The sequence below is a fragment of the Cottoperca gobio genome, chromosome 5 (assembly GCF_900634415.1).
Source record: "Cottoperca gobio chromosome 5, fCotGob3.1, whole genome shotgun sequence".
Classification (NCBI taxonomy): Eukaryota; Metazoa; Chordata; class Actinopteri; order Perciformes; family Bovichtidae; genus Cottoperca; species Cottoperca gobio.
Window position 1 is genome coordinate 23491033 of NC_041359.1, and position 14928 is coordinate 23505960.

At 39.4% G+C, this 14928-nt stretch overlaps 2 protein-coding genes across 2 annotated transcripts; one reads left to right on the forward strand and one right to left on the reverse strand.

Annotated features, from left to right (window-relative positions):
• The first annotated feature begins 190 nt into the window (after positions 1–190).
• On the forward strand, positions 191–9282 carry nudt3b (nudix (nucleoside diphosphate linked moiety X)-type motif 3b). The gene is made up of 5 exons (XM_029431781.1): positions 191–484; positions 1835–1945; positions 4732–4776; positions 4867–4951; positions 5279–9282. Exons 1-5 carry the CDS (start codon positions 386–388, stop codon positions 5473–5475), a joined length of 537 nt encoding a protein of 178 aa, XP_029287641.1. The 5' UTR covers positions 191–385; the 3' UTR covers positions 5476–9282.
• Positions 9283–10249: 967 nt separating this feature from the next.
• Positions 10250–14115, reverse strand: rps10 (ribosomal protein S10). The gene is made up of 6 exons (XM_029432862.1): positions 13990–14115; positions 13369–13518; positions 12106–12280; positions 10905–10982; positions 10481–10536; positions 10250–10335 (listed from the first exon to the last, which is right to left on the reverse strand). The coding sequence occupies exons 2-6, from the start codon at positions 13516–13518 to the stop codon at positions 10294–10296; spliced, it is 501 nt and encodes a 166-aa protein (XP_029288722.1). The 5' UTR covers positions 13990–14115; the 3' UTR covers positions 10250–10293.
• Between the last annotated feature and the right edge of the window lie 813 nt (positions 14116–14928).

Consider the following 14928-nt stretch of genomic DNA (forward strand, 5'->3'; position numbering starts at 1 on the left):
AATTATATAAGCCTCAAACAAGTGGCCGTGACAAGCTTATTGGAGCCAAAAGTGCCAGTTTCCTCTCACCGGCTCGCTCCAGTCAGAGCGTGGTGTTGCGTTTCCCCCTCCTATCTTTCCGTTGCTCCAATTCTTCAACGTCTAGTACGTCGTTTTCTTACGCTCCCCGAGCTATTAAAGGGTAAATTACGTCGTGGGCGTAGCGGCTCCTTGTAATGGCGACCGTGCCGTAGATGTGCCTAGGTTTGTGAAAATGAAGCGAAGAAGAAGTTATTTCTTTTAAGTAAAACGCCGAGGTTCCCCGGAGGAGGACTTTGCGTCTACAACCATCATCTTTACAAGTGGTAAACTTAGCTGTACTTTTGAACTTTTGTGCGCTTTTGAAATGATGAAGCTCAAGTCAAACCAAACCCGGACGTACGACGGGGATGGCTACAAGAAGCGGGCCGCCTGTCTGTGCTTCAGGAGCGAAACCGAGGAAGAGGTGAGTCCGGGGATGTCGCTGTCTGGCGGGCCATGCTAACATTAGCAGCCATAGCCGCTTCCAGTGGGTTCTGTCTTTAAATGTACCATTTATCAACACAGCTGTGGTTTAATGTCAGCTTGAAATGATGACTTGTTCGTTTCTTAACGTCTCATGCTGTCTTCTGTGGTTGTGTATTAAACATTAGTTTTGAGCTCGTACTTACCGAAGTGTTATGTAAGCCTCTTTAGCTGTGCATACACTAACCTGGGTGTTTTATACACAGCAAGTAAACCTGTTAGCTGCATGCTAATGCTAACGTTAGCTTGCTAACTAGCCGTGTTGCTGCTGTGGGCAGCCGGCTCTCGGCCAGAGACCACAGCCGACGATAGTGATGAGTGGTGACTTTATCATAATGAGATTCAGCTGGATATAAATCATTGTTTAGCTTTCTAAAATGACGAGCTAAGATATTTATCTACAAGTGTTACTCATGTTTTGGCAAGCTAAGTAACTGTTGGTGTTAACTGTGTTGGCGTTAATGCAACTGGTATTGCTAGCCAACATTGGACTGATATGTAGCTATTAGCTGTGCCAGCTTTGATCACCGTTAGCGATACCCGGTTATCTTACATCAGTGTATTTTTACGTTGTTGACTTTATTTAAAAATACATTATACTAAGATGTGGATCATCCACTCTGCTTAATGACAAACTCGAAATCGGTTTCGTTTTGTACAAATGTCACTACTGTGCCCCTCGCTACCTTCGTCCGCTCTCTCCCACGAAAGCCTCTCAAAGTAGCCTTCAACGGGTCATTTGCGATCACAGGCGATTTTTGGGAAGCTGGTGTCCAGTCAACAACACGCACAAAGATGTCTTTGTAGTGGAAACAGTATTACTAGGGGCGGGAAGACTAATAGAGACTTAACTAATTCCTCATTCTAGTTAAAAGTAGAGGCCAGGTCGTGAACATGGGCTGTTGATTACAGGAAACACATCAGTTTGACCTGCACGTAGCTAGAAACCTTTAACAGAGACTATTAGTCTACCAGATCGGCAATCAGCCAGGTCTCAGCTGTTCTCCCAGCAAATTGTGGATAGCATGAACTTGTTTTAATCTTACTTATTTGGAAAAAGCAAACCCAGTGAGTCATACACTAGCTATTGAGTGTTTGTGAGTTAGTTATGTCATAGTGGTAAGGTAGTTATTGTGTCACATGTTGGGGTTTGGATGCTCTTGCTTGGCTCACTGAAATCTTGCTCAAGCAGCAACACTTGTGTAATGTGAACACACACCAATGAATACACGATTAACAAACAGAATTGATGAGTTAAATTTCAACCAGTTTTGTATGGGATGATTTGCAGGTGCTGTTGGTGAGCAGTAGTCGACATCCTGACAAGTGGATAGTTCCTGGAGGGGGAATGGAGCCTGAGGAGGAGCCCAGTGTTGCTGCAGCTCGAGAAGTGTGTGAAGAGGTTGGTTCTTTAACAGTTTTTCAAAATGAATAAATCTAAACTAAGCCTATATTGTGGCCCATTTTCGTTCTGATGCTGTTCCTATGTAGACTGTGCTCTGGCAAACTTTACTTGACCCTTGCATCTGAAACATGGAAACATACCTTTCTAGACTTAGTTCATAGCTAGAAATATTGTTCTGAGAATGGATTTCCATTTACAGCATGGGAACTTAGTTTGAGTGCAAGCACATCACGATGTATTGTATTTCATTTAATCGTTTCTGTATTTAACACTGGGCCTAATACTTTGCTCTAAAACCCATTTCGTCAGTGCAGTCATCCTGTTTGCATGGACAGAGAGACAGAGCCTAGCAACATGTAAGCTGTGTCATAGCATCATGTTACAAAGCAGTGTTTAGGTGTCAAAGGAGGTCACACTGAGATTGAACACTGGCTTCCCAACGGTTGCACCGCAGCACTATCCAATACCACAAATGCAGCAAAACAAGGAAAACTTGAAAAGCTTTTAGTCTTAGACAGTTCTATTTTTGCAACAGCAGCCTTGTTACAGAGGCAGTTTGAAGGGCAAAATGTGTCTATTTTTGTTTGTGTGTGTGTGTGTTTAGGAGGATAGGTAGCAATTGGTAAACAGCTCTGAAGCTCATTGGAAATCAATAATACTGCTTATACCGCCTACGTCCAACCCTTCAATCAGGTATCGCCTGGGCATTTTGATCAGAATGGCGACAGGGCACTGAAGAAGACACTGAATCTCACCCGGCTGTCAGCTCTTGGCGCTTCACCAACCATATAAAGCCGATTTCTGTGTGTGTATGTGTGTGTGTGATACATCACACTGATGGATGCTGCTGATATCATCCCTTCTCCTGGCTCCCAGAGTTTGGTAGCTTTGGCTGTTGCAGAATGCTGCGTTTTGCCAACACATTTCCAGAGGGTCAAAAGCAAAGTCACATCACAACTGATGTTTGTTAAAAGTGCTAAAAAACAACTTTGAGTGGTACTCAGTGCATCACTACGTCTTGTGGCTTCCTAAGCTTCTTATTGGACGGTGGTGTAGCAGGACATATCCTAATCCTGACAAGCTTATTCTGATTACCATATGAGCGGTGAGTGATTTGCTTATGCTTATTGGCTTGGAGTCATGCCAGGGATGGGCGGTAAAGACACAGCAGTCAGGAAGGAGCAGACCAAAGGTTACAGAGGGTTTCTATGTCTGTCTGTCTGTTCACAAGCTCAGTTTATGCTCTGTAGTCATTCGCCCTGCATCAAGGAGACACCGGACAGTAATGCATCATTTGTAATGCAGCCTCAATGCTGTGCAGCCTCTCCCAAGACGAAGCCCAGTAGTTTTCAGTTACATGAACTTTAGTTGGGGAAACATTTTCCATCTCAAAACATACAGGTTGACTTTCGGCCTATTACTTCATCCCTGGCACATCTTTGTGGTTTCTAGTGGTAGACTTGTTCTCATATATAAATGATCTTACTGAAGGCCTGAAGAGTCCAACTCTTGAGTCAATGGCACAGCAAGTGGAGTCAACTTGTATTTATAGACTGAAACTGGAACCTGAAGAAGAAGCTGCAAAGATGTCAGCAGGTGGCCTGGCTCTGTATCTAAACCTGACCTAGTAATATTCACCTCTGGGAGTTAAGAGCTTCATTAAAGATTGTTTTTGTTGTTAGAATATGTTTGAACGTAACAAGCAAGTTGTCTTCTCTCTATGAAAGGTTGTGACATTTCCATGGCTTAGTTGTTGGGGGTCATTGGTAGAGTAACGGCATCTGACAGCAAAGCAGTTGTGCTGTTTGTTTGTGACCTTTTCTACATGGTCTTTTAAGGAACTCGAAACGTCTTGGACAGCAGGCGTGTATATTTGACAGTAACTGATAGCTGAACAGAGGTGTTTACATGTGGTTTACAGCTGTAGCATTTTTAGAACTGCAACAATTGAATAACAGAAACGTTTTTTCATAGTAACTTCTTAAAGAAAAATACGTCTCAGATGTGTCAACTGGTTGATTTTCTCTGTTTTGCTTAATTGTAAATTAAATTACTTTTGGGTTTTTCACTGCATCTATGACCAAACAAGACGTCAGGCTTCGATTTTTTCCCCCCTTTTCTAACATTTTGTAGACCAAATTTATCAATCAAATAACTGGCAGATTAAATCAATACTGAAAGAAATCGCTTATATTGTAAAGTTTATAGTTTATATTGTAAATTGCACCTTTTTTTTTAGCTTGAGTTACAATTGGGTCAGGAACGTTCCGAACCCGGATCTCCAACTAACTCGTTGTGACTCTGAATGTCTTTTCCAGAGCGTAGACTGTCAGACTCATTTTATTACTTACTTTTATTACTTACTTTTGGCCAAATTAGACCTCAGCCTACTGAAGTGTGAAATGAAAGTAGAAAGAATCAGTTCATGCGAGACATGACTTAAGCTTTTGGAAGAAAAAATGAAGTCAGTGTTTTTGTATGTTTTACTTGAGTGTTACTTTAGGGATTTAGCAACAACCCAGGAATTAGATTAATTTGCAGGGGATAAAAACAATCTCATGACGTAATGTAATCCACTGCAACTCAAACAATTTCAAAATGGCTGTGAACACAACGCCAGGTTGAAACGTGTAGTGTTCATTGTCAGGCTGTTAAGTTTAATTACATTGTACAAGTGTTTTTTGCCTCTTTCATATTTAAAAACCGCCATTAGTTGTCCCTTGTAACTGTTTGCTGTGGCGTGTATTTGCTCACCATTTTAATCATTGTCCTTTATTTTACAGGCCGGTGTGAAGGGGACTTTAGGGCGCTTAGTTGGAGTATTTGAGGTGAGGTTTGTTTACTTACTACGTTTCTTCTTCAGCATGTTTGCGACATGAGAAGGGGAAAATATAATACATTTTTTTCTAAACCTATAGAACCAGGAGAGGAAACACAGAACCTACGTCTACGTTCTTATTGTAACGGAGCTGCTGGAGGACTGGGAGGACTCGGTCAACATTGGTAAAGCACTGCATTTGTTTACTTGAAATGGGGATCATACGGACAAAGTTCTCAGCCAGTCACATGCTGTCTGTAGCTTTGTTTTGCTTTCCTAGGCCTTAGTGATATTACCGTTCAGGGAATGTTTTGTATGTTTGTTGGGGGGGGGTTGGGGGAGGATTATAACACCAGCTTTGTTTCTGCCCTTGTGATTTTCACTTTTAACGCCGTGCACAGTACTGATATTAAGTCAAACTTTTTTTACATAATGAGGTTTTTATTCTTCTTCTTGTGTTTTGTCTCACATGTTTTAACTTGTCCCACGACGGTGTCTTGTTTTGTTGACAGGGAGACAAAGGGAATGGTTTAAAATAGACGATGCCATACGAGTGTTGCAGTGTCACAAGCCCGTGCAGGCCACCTACTTCGAGGCTCTCCAGGAGAGTTGCCTGACCAGTAATGGAACACCTTTGGTGACCACGATAGGTGGGGACCTCTCCCCTACCTACAGCATCAATCAGAGCTCTGTCTCGGGTATCAGATAACTAAAACCCTAACTGACATCTCCGGGAGCTTTCGCCACCACTTGCGCTCTTACTTGTGTCATCTCTCTTCTCCTCTGTTCTTTTCTCTTCTGTCTCAATAACATGGTTTGCCTTGCCAACTCATTTGTGCCAGAACTGCGGCACAGACTTGATGACAAGTGTTGGGTGAATAGTCTGAAACACTTTGTAAATGTAAATGTAATTTTTGAACCCCTGTTTTTTTTTTTTCTTCTTCTTTTTACTGACCACTGCATGAAATGTCCCCTCACTCTCTTTCCTTAACTCGCCCTTAGCGTGGTGTTTATTGAATGCAAGAACTACTTTTTACTGTTGTAATGTAAAAGTGTATACTTAGTGCTTAAGCTGAAGGCTTTTGGTGGTCTTTTTTAAAGTCTCCTCTATTTTTCAGTTATTTCTCTGTGAATGAATGTGCCCATTAGTGTACTCCCTCCCCATGTTCATAAGGATAGGAAATGTTGTCTGTATCTGAATGAACAGAATTGTGGGAAGAGACTTGTCTTGCATGAGCACTGTTATGTTGTGTCTCGCTCGCTTGAGTGACCTGATGCTGACTGTAACAGACTTGTGGTAAGGTCTTTTGAAATCTCTTCATTTTGCTCCTTATCGTGGTTATTGATGTCTCTTATTGGAAGAATACGGCCCCTCGCTAGTCTTTCAGTGTCAAGTGTGTTTCTCTCTTATTTGGGAAGCTAGCCAAGCACTACAGGTTTTACTCTCAAACAGAGCATATATACTGTAACGAGAGTGAAAGAATGTCAACATACAATGTCAAATGAACCACCTTTCTCCTCAGTGTCTTTACCTCCTTTTAAGCCCGTTTGTTTTCTTTTTAAATTGCTTTCTTGTGACTGACTACGAAGTCTTCCTCCACATACTGAGAGGAGGAGGAGGAGGAGGAGGAGGAGGAGTAGGTTTAAAAATCATGGATTTGTCATTTCAAAATGCAGCACATATCACTTAAGTTATTAAAACCCATTTCCATATTTTACTCCTCACATTCAGTTTGGTTAAAAGCAATTGTTTACACTGTGCTCGTGACGGCACAGGTGACTTTAGTGAGCACTCATTATGGTCATGATTTTTCTTTTTTCCCCCCCTCCTATCCTTTAGTATTTAATCTGCATCCCCCCCCCCGCCCCCCCCCCCCCCCCCAAAAAAAAACACCTGCTTGACATCGAAAGTAATTAAATCTATAATGCTGATGCAGAACAAACAAGCCTTGTACAGTTTGAGACCTCGTTTTTAACATGTAAAATGCTTTTGGATACTAGTTTTTGTTTTTCTCTCTAACGTCTGGCAAAAGTCTCTTTAGCCGAGCTGCGTCGCTTGGCCTCGATGTGGCGTGAGGCAGCTGGCTCAATACTGTGAAACTGGAGGAGCTGTAGATAGCATGTTAGAGGTTTTTATTGTAAATTGTTTATTTCTGTATAGATCAAAGGTGAGAGTACAAATGACAAAACACCTCTTACACATCTGTGAGTCCGAGACGTCGTTTCAACTGAGGCTGGAAGTACTGATGGAACTTATGGCGTTGGCTTTGGAGCTGACTTTTCTCTTGAGATAGCTTAGAGTACATCTGAGGCTGAAGAACAAGGAATGTGGTTTTTGGTGAGAATAAAGAGCCTATTTATAATCCAATATTCTCAAAATCCTTTTTTTTTTTTTTCTACAACAAATTTGAATAACTAGTAAGGCTTTAGTCTGAGTTTACAAACCACTACTTAGTTTAGAAATAAAGCAGACCTGCAGCTGTTCCACTTATCCCCAGTGTCTTTTCTCATAGAGGGTTTATTTAATTGGACTTTAACATGATGCTTTGGTCTTCTGTCCACATTTAAATGTGAGTAACCAGGTTAGCCAGATGCTACATGTGTCTGCGCTCTCGTGTTAGGCAGGTACCGCACAATTGGTTTTTATAAGCTTTTTGTTTTATGGTATGAGAGTGAACTAAAACATCAAAGTTGTGAACCATAAAATCAAAAACAAAGGCTGAAGGATGGTTAATCGTTCTGTGAAGCTGAGGGGGAACTGTTTTCGCTTGATCGACCGCTTTCATAACGGGAACCACTGTTAATATAGAAACATTGATTATACCAGCAGAGGAAAGTTTATGGATCATAACTTTAACTTCTCTGTATTAAAATGACTCAATGAGTACATTGTCAGCACTCAAAAAAAATACAGCTCTGATTTATGTTTTGATCATGAGCCCATTGCTAAGACTCATGGGAGCTGTAGTTTTTCCAAACTACAAAAATAAGTGAACTGGTTTAATCTTGGTTGAAAAATAACTTTATTGATCCCTGAAGGGGAAACTCAATTTAAATAAGTTCCAATTGTACTTTCCACTACAGTAGCAGCAACACAGTTAACACTGAATATGGGCAGAAAACTCCAGTATCATGATTCAGCTGTCCAGAGACTGAAAAGAATCCTTCATGAGAAATAACAATTAGAAGCGAACGCTAGTGGCTCTAAAGTTAACTTGGAAAAGAAGCGGAACGTCTCTCGACAGTGACGGCAGTGGCAGTGGCGGACGTCCATTTATTCATGGCCTTTTCTCCCAGTAGCACAACCCTGCCAGCAGAGCGAGCTTCAGACTACTTTTATGATCCCTGAAGGAGAAATGTTTTTGTTTCTTCTGAATTACAGTACATGTGGAAAGAGTCTAAAGTGTCCATCACGACTGAGTTTATTGCTGTGTATCAGAAAGGTGTGGTGGCCAAAGTCTTGCTTTATGCCCTACCTGGCACTTCATCAGAGAGTTCCTGTTTATCTTAGTCTTCATTGAAATGTGCAAACGGATGTTAAGGGGATAAACCTGTATATGGCTTTCTTTTTTTTTTTAATCTAAAACTGAGTGATTTGGCAATTTAATTCACTGTTGGTGGTTGGATGCGGGTGACAGGTACTGTCAAAATGAATGTGAGGAGGATTTCCACAAGTAACAGCCAGTGACTTAATTATTAATGACCACTTGTTCTTGATCCATATATATATATATATATATATATATATATATTTTTTTTTTTCAGTTTGTTCTTTAATCTGTTGTGTTATTGACAAGCAAATATCTTGTATATAGTTAACACAGCACAGATACAGCCAGACGATGCACTTTGGTCAATAAGGATTTTTTTTTTTAACAACTCCCTTTTTACTCAAAATTCAAGCACTTCCTGTCATAAGTAATGTGATCTGGGCTGGAGGTCATGAAGTACATGTCTCCATATAAGCACGTTGGAGTTAAAGGTATCTAACAATCCTCCCTGGAGATTTCTATCACAATTGGCTCTTTATTATGACATTGAAGCTTCTGAACTTTGGGGGGGAAAAAACAAGACTGAATTATTAAAGAGAACAATTACATCTTCAGTTAAAGTCACTTCCTTTTTCATTTAGCAAAGGGGACAGTTAAAACAGGTATTGCCCCATCTTGTGACCAATTCAAAAGAAATATTAAAAGCACATCACTTTGCAGCTGAGGATTGTAACATTCAGTTTCCTTTAGCACGGTCAGATTGCTGTTTTCCGAACGACTAACTTTAATTTGAAATTGACGAACGCTGTTAAGATTAGCACCAAATATTTGAAATTGACAAATTAAACACGCGTGCACCTGACCTCAGCCTTGAAGCCTACTCTTAATTGTGTTTCAAGGTATACGTGTCACTGGAATTTCTTTTCCTCTCATGTCATTTGGGACTGTGGAATAAAACCAGTGCGAGAAGACTGAAGATTGTAATATAAATGTGCCAACAAATAAACACCAGTATTTCACATTCAGGCCGGTGTCGTTGTGTTCGTGTCCATGAGATTGTTTTATGCCTGCAGAAGTCTTTTCATACAGTAACAGCTAAGAGTTTGTTTTGTGTGTTAGGCTTGTTGAGCTGGGGTTCCTTTATGTACCAAGTTTCTTAACTTATTGCTGTATATATGCTTTTTACAGTATACAATTTTTGCAAATATTACACAATAAATCTACAAACTCAACCAGGTTTGACAGAATTATTCAATACGTGCAGTGTCAGTATGCCGCTACAAATATTTTATAAGTCTCTGGAACATCCTCTCCACCATAAACAATTTAAAAACATTAATTGGGTTGAAGCCTCCAACTTTGTCCCAAATCATTGCACACGGAAAGTGAAAACAAAATAGGGTTGAGCCCACATGTGCACCATAATTTAGATTTGTTCCGAGCGTGCCATTGATGTGCACTGGTCTTCCACATGCGATGCACAAAGGAAATGGAGGAGCTGCTCACAGCCGGAAAAGCGTCGACTTAATTGTGGATGTTGGTTAAACGGCTCCAGAGTCATGACAGGAAACTAAAGTATTACATGTTTTGCCGTCTCTTTAAGATGTCTAATTGGAAGTTTAATTCCTTAGTTATTGTTTAATGGCACAAGTATAATTCCACACAGTTAAACATTTTATACAAACAAAAACAATACGATCAGGATTGGTATATAAGTATGCATTAAACATGCACAGTATTTGATGTCATCTTTTCAATGCAAACACTTAACTGTACTCTGCACCATCAGCACAATTTGGAGCCTGATGAGCCACTGACATGTTACATAATAATCCTCATTTTCACAGCTACATGTACTCTGCCTCCCTTTACCACTAACTTCCCTCTGCTCAGCATAAAACAAGATCTGTGAATGTTTGAAAACCAGCTGTTCGCTTTTTAAATTCATCACCAACCACTATCCTCAATAATACAGAACAATCCTGAGACAAGTTTTATTTTGATTTTCTTTATTGTACAGAAAGAGATGGTGAAAATTACTGAGGCTGCTGTCCTCTGCCGCGTCCGAAGCCACCTCTCTGTAACAGGGAAGAGGTTTGGTCAATACATCAGTCAACCAGAGTTCAACAAAGAACGTTTTATAACGGCACTACAAACTAAATTCAGCGTGCTGGCATTCATTATTGAAGACATTATAAATGGTTTCAGGGCAGCAGTACTTACGAACTGGAATTCTGTGGCAGCTCCGGCACCGGCCTCTGCCTTCTTGTCGGCACCAGCTGATGGAAAAGTAATGAATGAGCAAGTCAGCCAACAACTTTCATTTCTGAAGCTTCAAAACACATTAGCTGCCAGATACTAGCAAAATACAAAAGGATCAAAGACAATGCTTATTTATTCAAATTTAATTTACATAGCTGAAATTCCTTTAGAATATGCATATTTGTATCATTATTGTTTACAGTCGTCACATTATTGAATTCTTATTTTATTCTCAACTAGTTACAAATACTCAATGCATAAAACAGTCTTAAAAATAAAAATCAAGCCAATGTCAGTATTTCTATCTGCTTCTTAGACTTTACGCTGCTCATTTAAACTATTAAAATGCCACAAAAGCAACTAATATTGTTAGAAGTATACTTACGGGGTGCAGCAGATCGCCTGTAGGTATCTCTGTCAGCCTCCCCACGGTTAAGGCGGGCGGGCCTCTCTCCTTCCATTCCTGCAGAAATAAACGAGAAGAATTCAGCGCAGGTGTCTTCAGTTATTTTACTCAACAAAAATAAAAACCAGTGCACTTTACAGTGAGTTCAGTTTTAAAGCCAAGAGGTTCCACTGAATACACATATGCCGTGTAGGGAACGAGAGGGAGGGGGGGACAACAAGAGGCGATCAACGATGCCACAAGTCTGTTTACTGTGAAAGACTTGCACCGGTTCTAAAACATGATTTAAGATGTTTAGGTACCACTAACCAGTCCAACAGCATGTAGTTACTTATATGGGTTTTGTATCATATACATGGTCGTCAATGAGGTCTGCCGTTAATTAGTGTACATATAAAAAATAAACTAAGGTTATTACAATCAAGTTTACAATACATTTATATCATCTTTATTCTAAGGACGGTGAAGGCTCTCACTTTTCTTTTCAGATTTTTGATTATGCAAGATCAGTAACCTCTCCGACCCCAACAGACAGATAATTATCAGCCCTGACGTCAGTGTAACTTTAAAGCACATAATGTCTCTCAAGGATTACTGTTGGATAATAGAAACCTAAATTAATTATATTATGCATGAGCTTTCAACAAAGATTCAGCACCGTTAGACATTATGATATTCACTGATGAAATAAGGATATTATGTGGCTTGTGTCCCCAGAAGTCCCAGCCCTTCCTACTAAATTAGTATAAGTTATATTAGTGATTGGATTTGCATTTTCCACTTTTATATTATATAAAATAATTCCGTTGCAGGTCGTTCCAGGTTAAAACACAGCCGAGTTGCCGAACTCTGAGCCATGGCTGCAGCCTTTTGACTCTAATCTCTCTGGAATGCTTCCACTCAGCAGATTTACATCAACGGCTAATGACTTGTGGTTTATGTTAAGTCAGATTCCAAAAGGGGGGAGTCTACAATTAGTTAGAAAACTAGAGATGAATACGTTACTATAACAACAATGTTGGCTGATACTAGTTTTGAAAAGGCAACATCAGTAGTTATTATCACTTGCCAGTATTCTGCAGATTGTGGCATCTACTTTTGAGAAATACAGTATATTCCAATGAAAGCAACAGCAGACAACATTTAATCAAACCCACATTACATGCATCATTGTGCTTACCCTTGGGCCTGGGCCTTGCGGTCTCAGGACGAGTCTGGCGGCGCAGGGTGGCGGGCACAATCTCTGGGGGAAGGTGGAGGAAGTCTCTCAGGTACTGGATACCTTCGTTGGTGAGGTACCAGTAAAAGTGACGCCAAGCAAATTGCTCCTTGACATACCCACAGGACTTCAAGGACTGGAGGAAAAGCAGAAACATAATGTAGTTTACACACAACTTCTTCACTGTAAGCATATACCATGTTGTACACAAGGGTATCCTTTCAGACAATGGTTACTAAACTGATGCGCCTCCGTTAGAGGCTGATTTTGTATTTGTCATACCCCCTTCCTCCCTCAGCATTTTAAAATCAACTGAGTTTTTATAAAAAGGAGCCCCATTGAGTTTTATTAAAAAATACCCTGATGGAGAACATTAACTTTCTTTACAAACATGATTCTCATTAGGTTTCTGTTGCGCAAGCGAAAAATACAAGTTAAGCTTTGTCTGAACTGCTCTTTTATAGAAACAAAAGACACTATGCTCGCCTACAGTTGCTTCATGAGCATCACCCATTCTCTTACCGATCAAAAACCAGCTCAGTATGCTACAAATGTTTTCTAATAGAGTCACACTAACCTGAATCTTACCTGACTTGCAAGCATTTAAAACGTGTATGGTCGTAAAATGTATCCGACTACTTTAACGTCACATTTTCCCCCCTAGCCATGTGCGTGTCAACAGAGTCTCAATGCCTCCTAACCCCAATTTGTGCCCCTCATTTAATAACATATATTTAGGTCATATATGTTACTTTCTCTTAAAAGACAATAAAATCCTCAAAGACTCTTCTATTTAGATGCCCCCCCCCCCAGTGTGGAAACAACTACAAGAATAATAACTTACTTCAGCTGTGCATTAGACTACTAGAAACTGTAATACTATAACCAGAGCCTGAAATATAACATTTACATGGAGGTGTGAAAGGTTGTTTCTCTGTATTTTGGATTACAATGCCAAATGTAGTTTTCTGTTGGGTGCAAGTTCAATGACCAGTTAACGAACGCCTATGTTTGACACTGTCACAATTAATTGTTCTCCTTCAAAGAGCATCACTTGATACATCATCAAATACGACCCTGGTCATTTAATTCAAGTGCTAACGTTACCTAGATCATGACTACACGCGTGTGACCTATGATGTACAGGAAACAGACCACTGCTCATCTGGACAGCTCGGATCAGACTGTATCCACATAGAAATACACACTTTCACAGTTTCTCACCTGCATCGCTTTCATCACATGAAGATTGGGCACATTCTTGTCAGCAAGCTCCGGATGCTTGGGCAAGTGGACATCTTTCTTTGCCACCATGACTCCCTCCTTGAAGAGGAGCTCATAGATAGCAATGCGATTCTTCTTGGGCATCAGCATCTGTATTGAGGGACATATTTATGCATCAATTTCCACAAGAACACACCACAGACAGCGTGCAATAGCTTCCTCTATGCTAGCATGTTAACTGGCTAGCATGTTAGCCAACTTGGCTGTATGTACCAATATTTACTACAAGCAGCAGAAAGCCTACAAACCAACGCTTTATTTAATTGATACTATACGTTTGTTCTTAAGTGTTCACATCAATAGCCACACACATTTATACAAATTAACGTTGACTAAGACGGCCCGCGTTAACAGAAAAATGGCAGCCATTCGTGAACATCAGTGCCGGGGTCACTTCCCCACTTCCAAGTCTAATATCCACGACTGAAAACCATTTAAGGCTAAAATACGTTTAGGTATTATATTGTGACATTAACAACAATCGAACATCACACATTACTGTTTTATCAAACATGAGATGCTGAAGATATATTTAGATTATAGCGCCGGGTCTGTCTTTACCTTTCCACTTGTTTAAGGGACCGGAGCCGGAAGGAACGTCTGTCGTTGATCAGGAAGGTTTATCCTCTCGGCCCGGACCTGCGGGAGGTGTGTCGCCCCCTGCTGGTGCGGAGGGGAAGAGCAGTACTGCACAGACTGCATTTATTTAGACTAAATCGTTGTTGTTGTTATTATTATTATTATTATTATTATTATTATTATTATTATTATTATTATTATTATTATTATTATTATTATTATTAATAAAATAAAAATAACAATAACAATACTAAAGATAAGTAATGTTGGAAATTAAACAGTTGGCTGACATTAATAATAATCTTTTTTGAGAAGTGATTTAAAATGTAATTAATTCTGCAAGCATACACAGACCCTGGAAATATTTTAGCTGCTGATGGAGAGTGACATGACACATGTAGACATGACCATGGAAGACTTTATTTTAATTGTATTATTATTACTATTATTATATTTTTTATTATTACTATTATTATTTTCATTATTATTATTATTATTATTATTATTATTATTAAAATTATTAAAATATTAAAATAATTAAAATGATAAAAATTATTACAATTATTACAATTATTATAATTATTACAATTATTATTATGTAGTTCTATAAACAGTATCAAAACACTAGATGAATAATGTGTGGTGAAATGCTAATACTGTAGGCTACATTTATTCAAGCACAGGACATAGGTAGGCTACAAATATGAGGTACTTCAGAATCAGAAATCCTTTATTAGTCCCACAATGGGGAAATTTACATTGTTACAGCAAAAGAACATATGAAGTGATGGAACATATGAAAAAAATAAAAAGACCATTAAAAAAGTAAAATAGCGAGCACACGATAATTAAATTAAAATAATAATAATAATAATATAAGTACAAAGTGGTTGAGTAGTTTATAAAAAATATATAAAAGCC

Excerpts from the sequence above, each read along its gene's own strand:
- nudt3b (XM_029431781.1), top strand. The coding sequence starts at position 386 with ATGATGAAGCTCAAGTCAAACCAAACCCGGACGTACGACGGGGATGGC. Across the intron at positions 1,946-4,731 it reads CTCGAGAAGTGTGTGAAGAG|GCCGGTGTGAAGGGGACTTT; the intron begins GTTGGTTCTTTA and ends TTTATTTTACAG. Across the intron at positions 4,952-5,278 it reads GGAGGACTCGGTCAACATTG|GGAGACAAAGGGAATGGTTT; the intron begins GTAAAGCACTGC and ends TTTTGTTGACAG.
- rps10 (XM_029432862.1), bottom strand. The coding sequence starts at position 13,518 with ATGCTGATGCCCAAGAAGAATCGCATTGCTATCTATGAGCTCCTCTTC. Across the intron at positions 12,281-13,368 it reads ATGTGATGAAAGCGATGCAG|TCCTTGAAGTCCTGTGGGTA; the intron begins GTGAGAAACTGT and ends CTTTTCCTCCAG. Across the intron at positions 10,336-10,480 it reads CTGCCACAGAATTCCAGTTC|AGAGGTGGCTTCGGACGCGG; the intron begins GTAAGTACTGCT and ends TCCCTGTTACAG.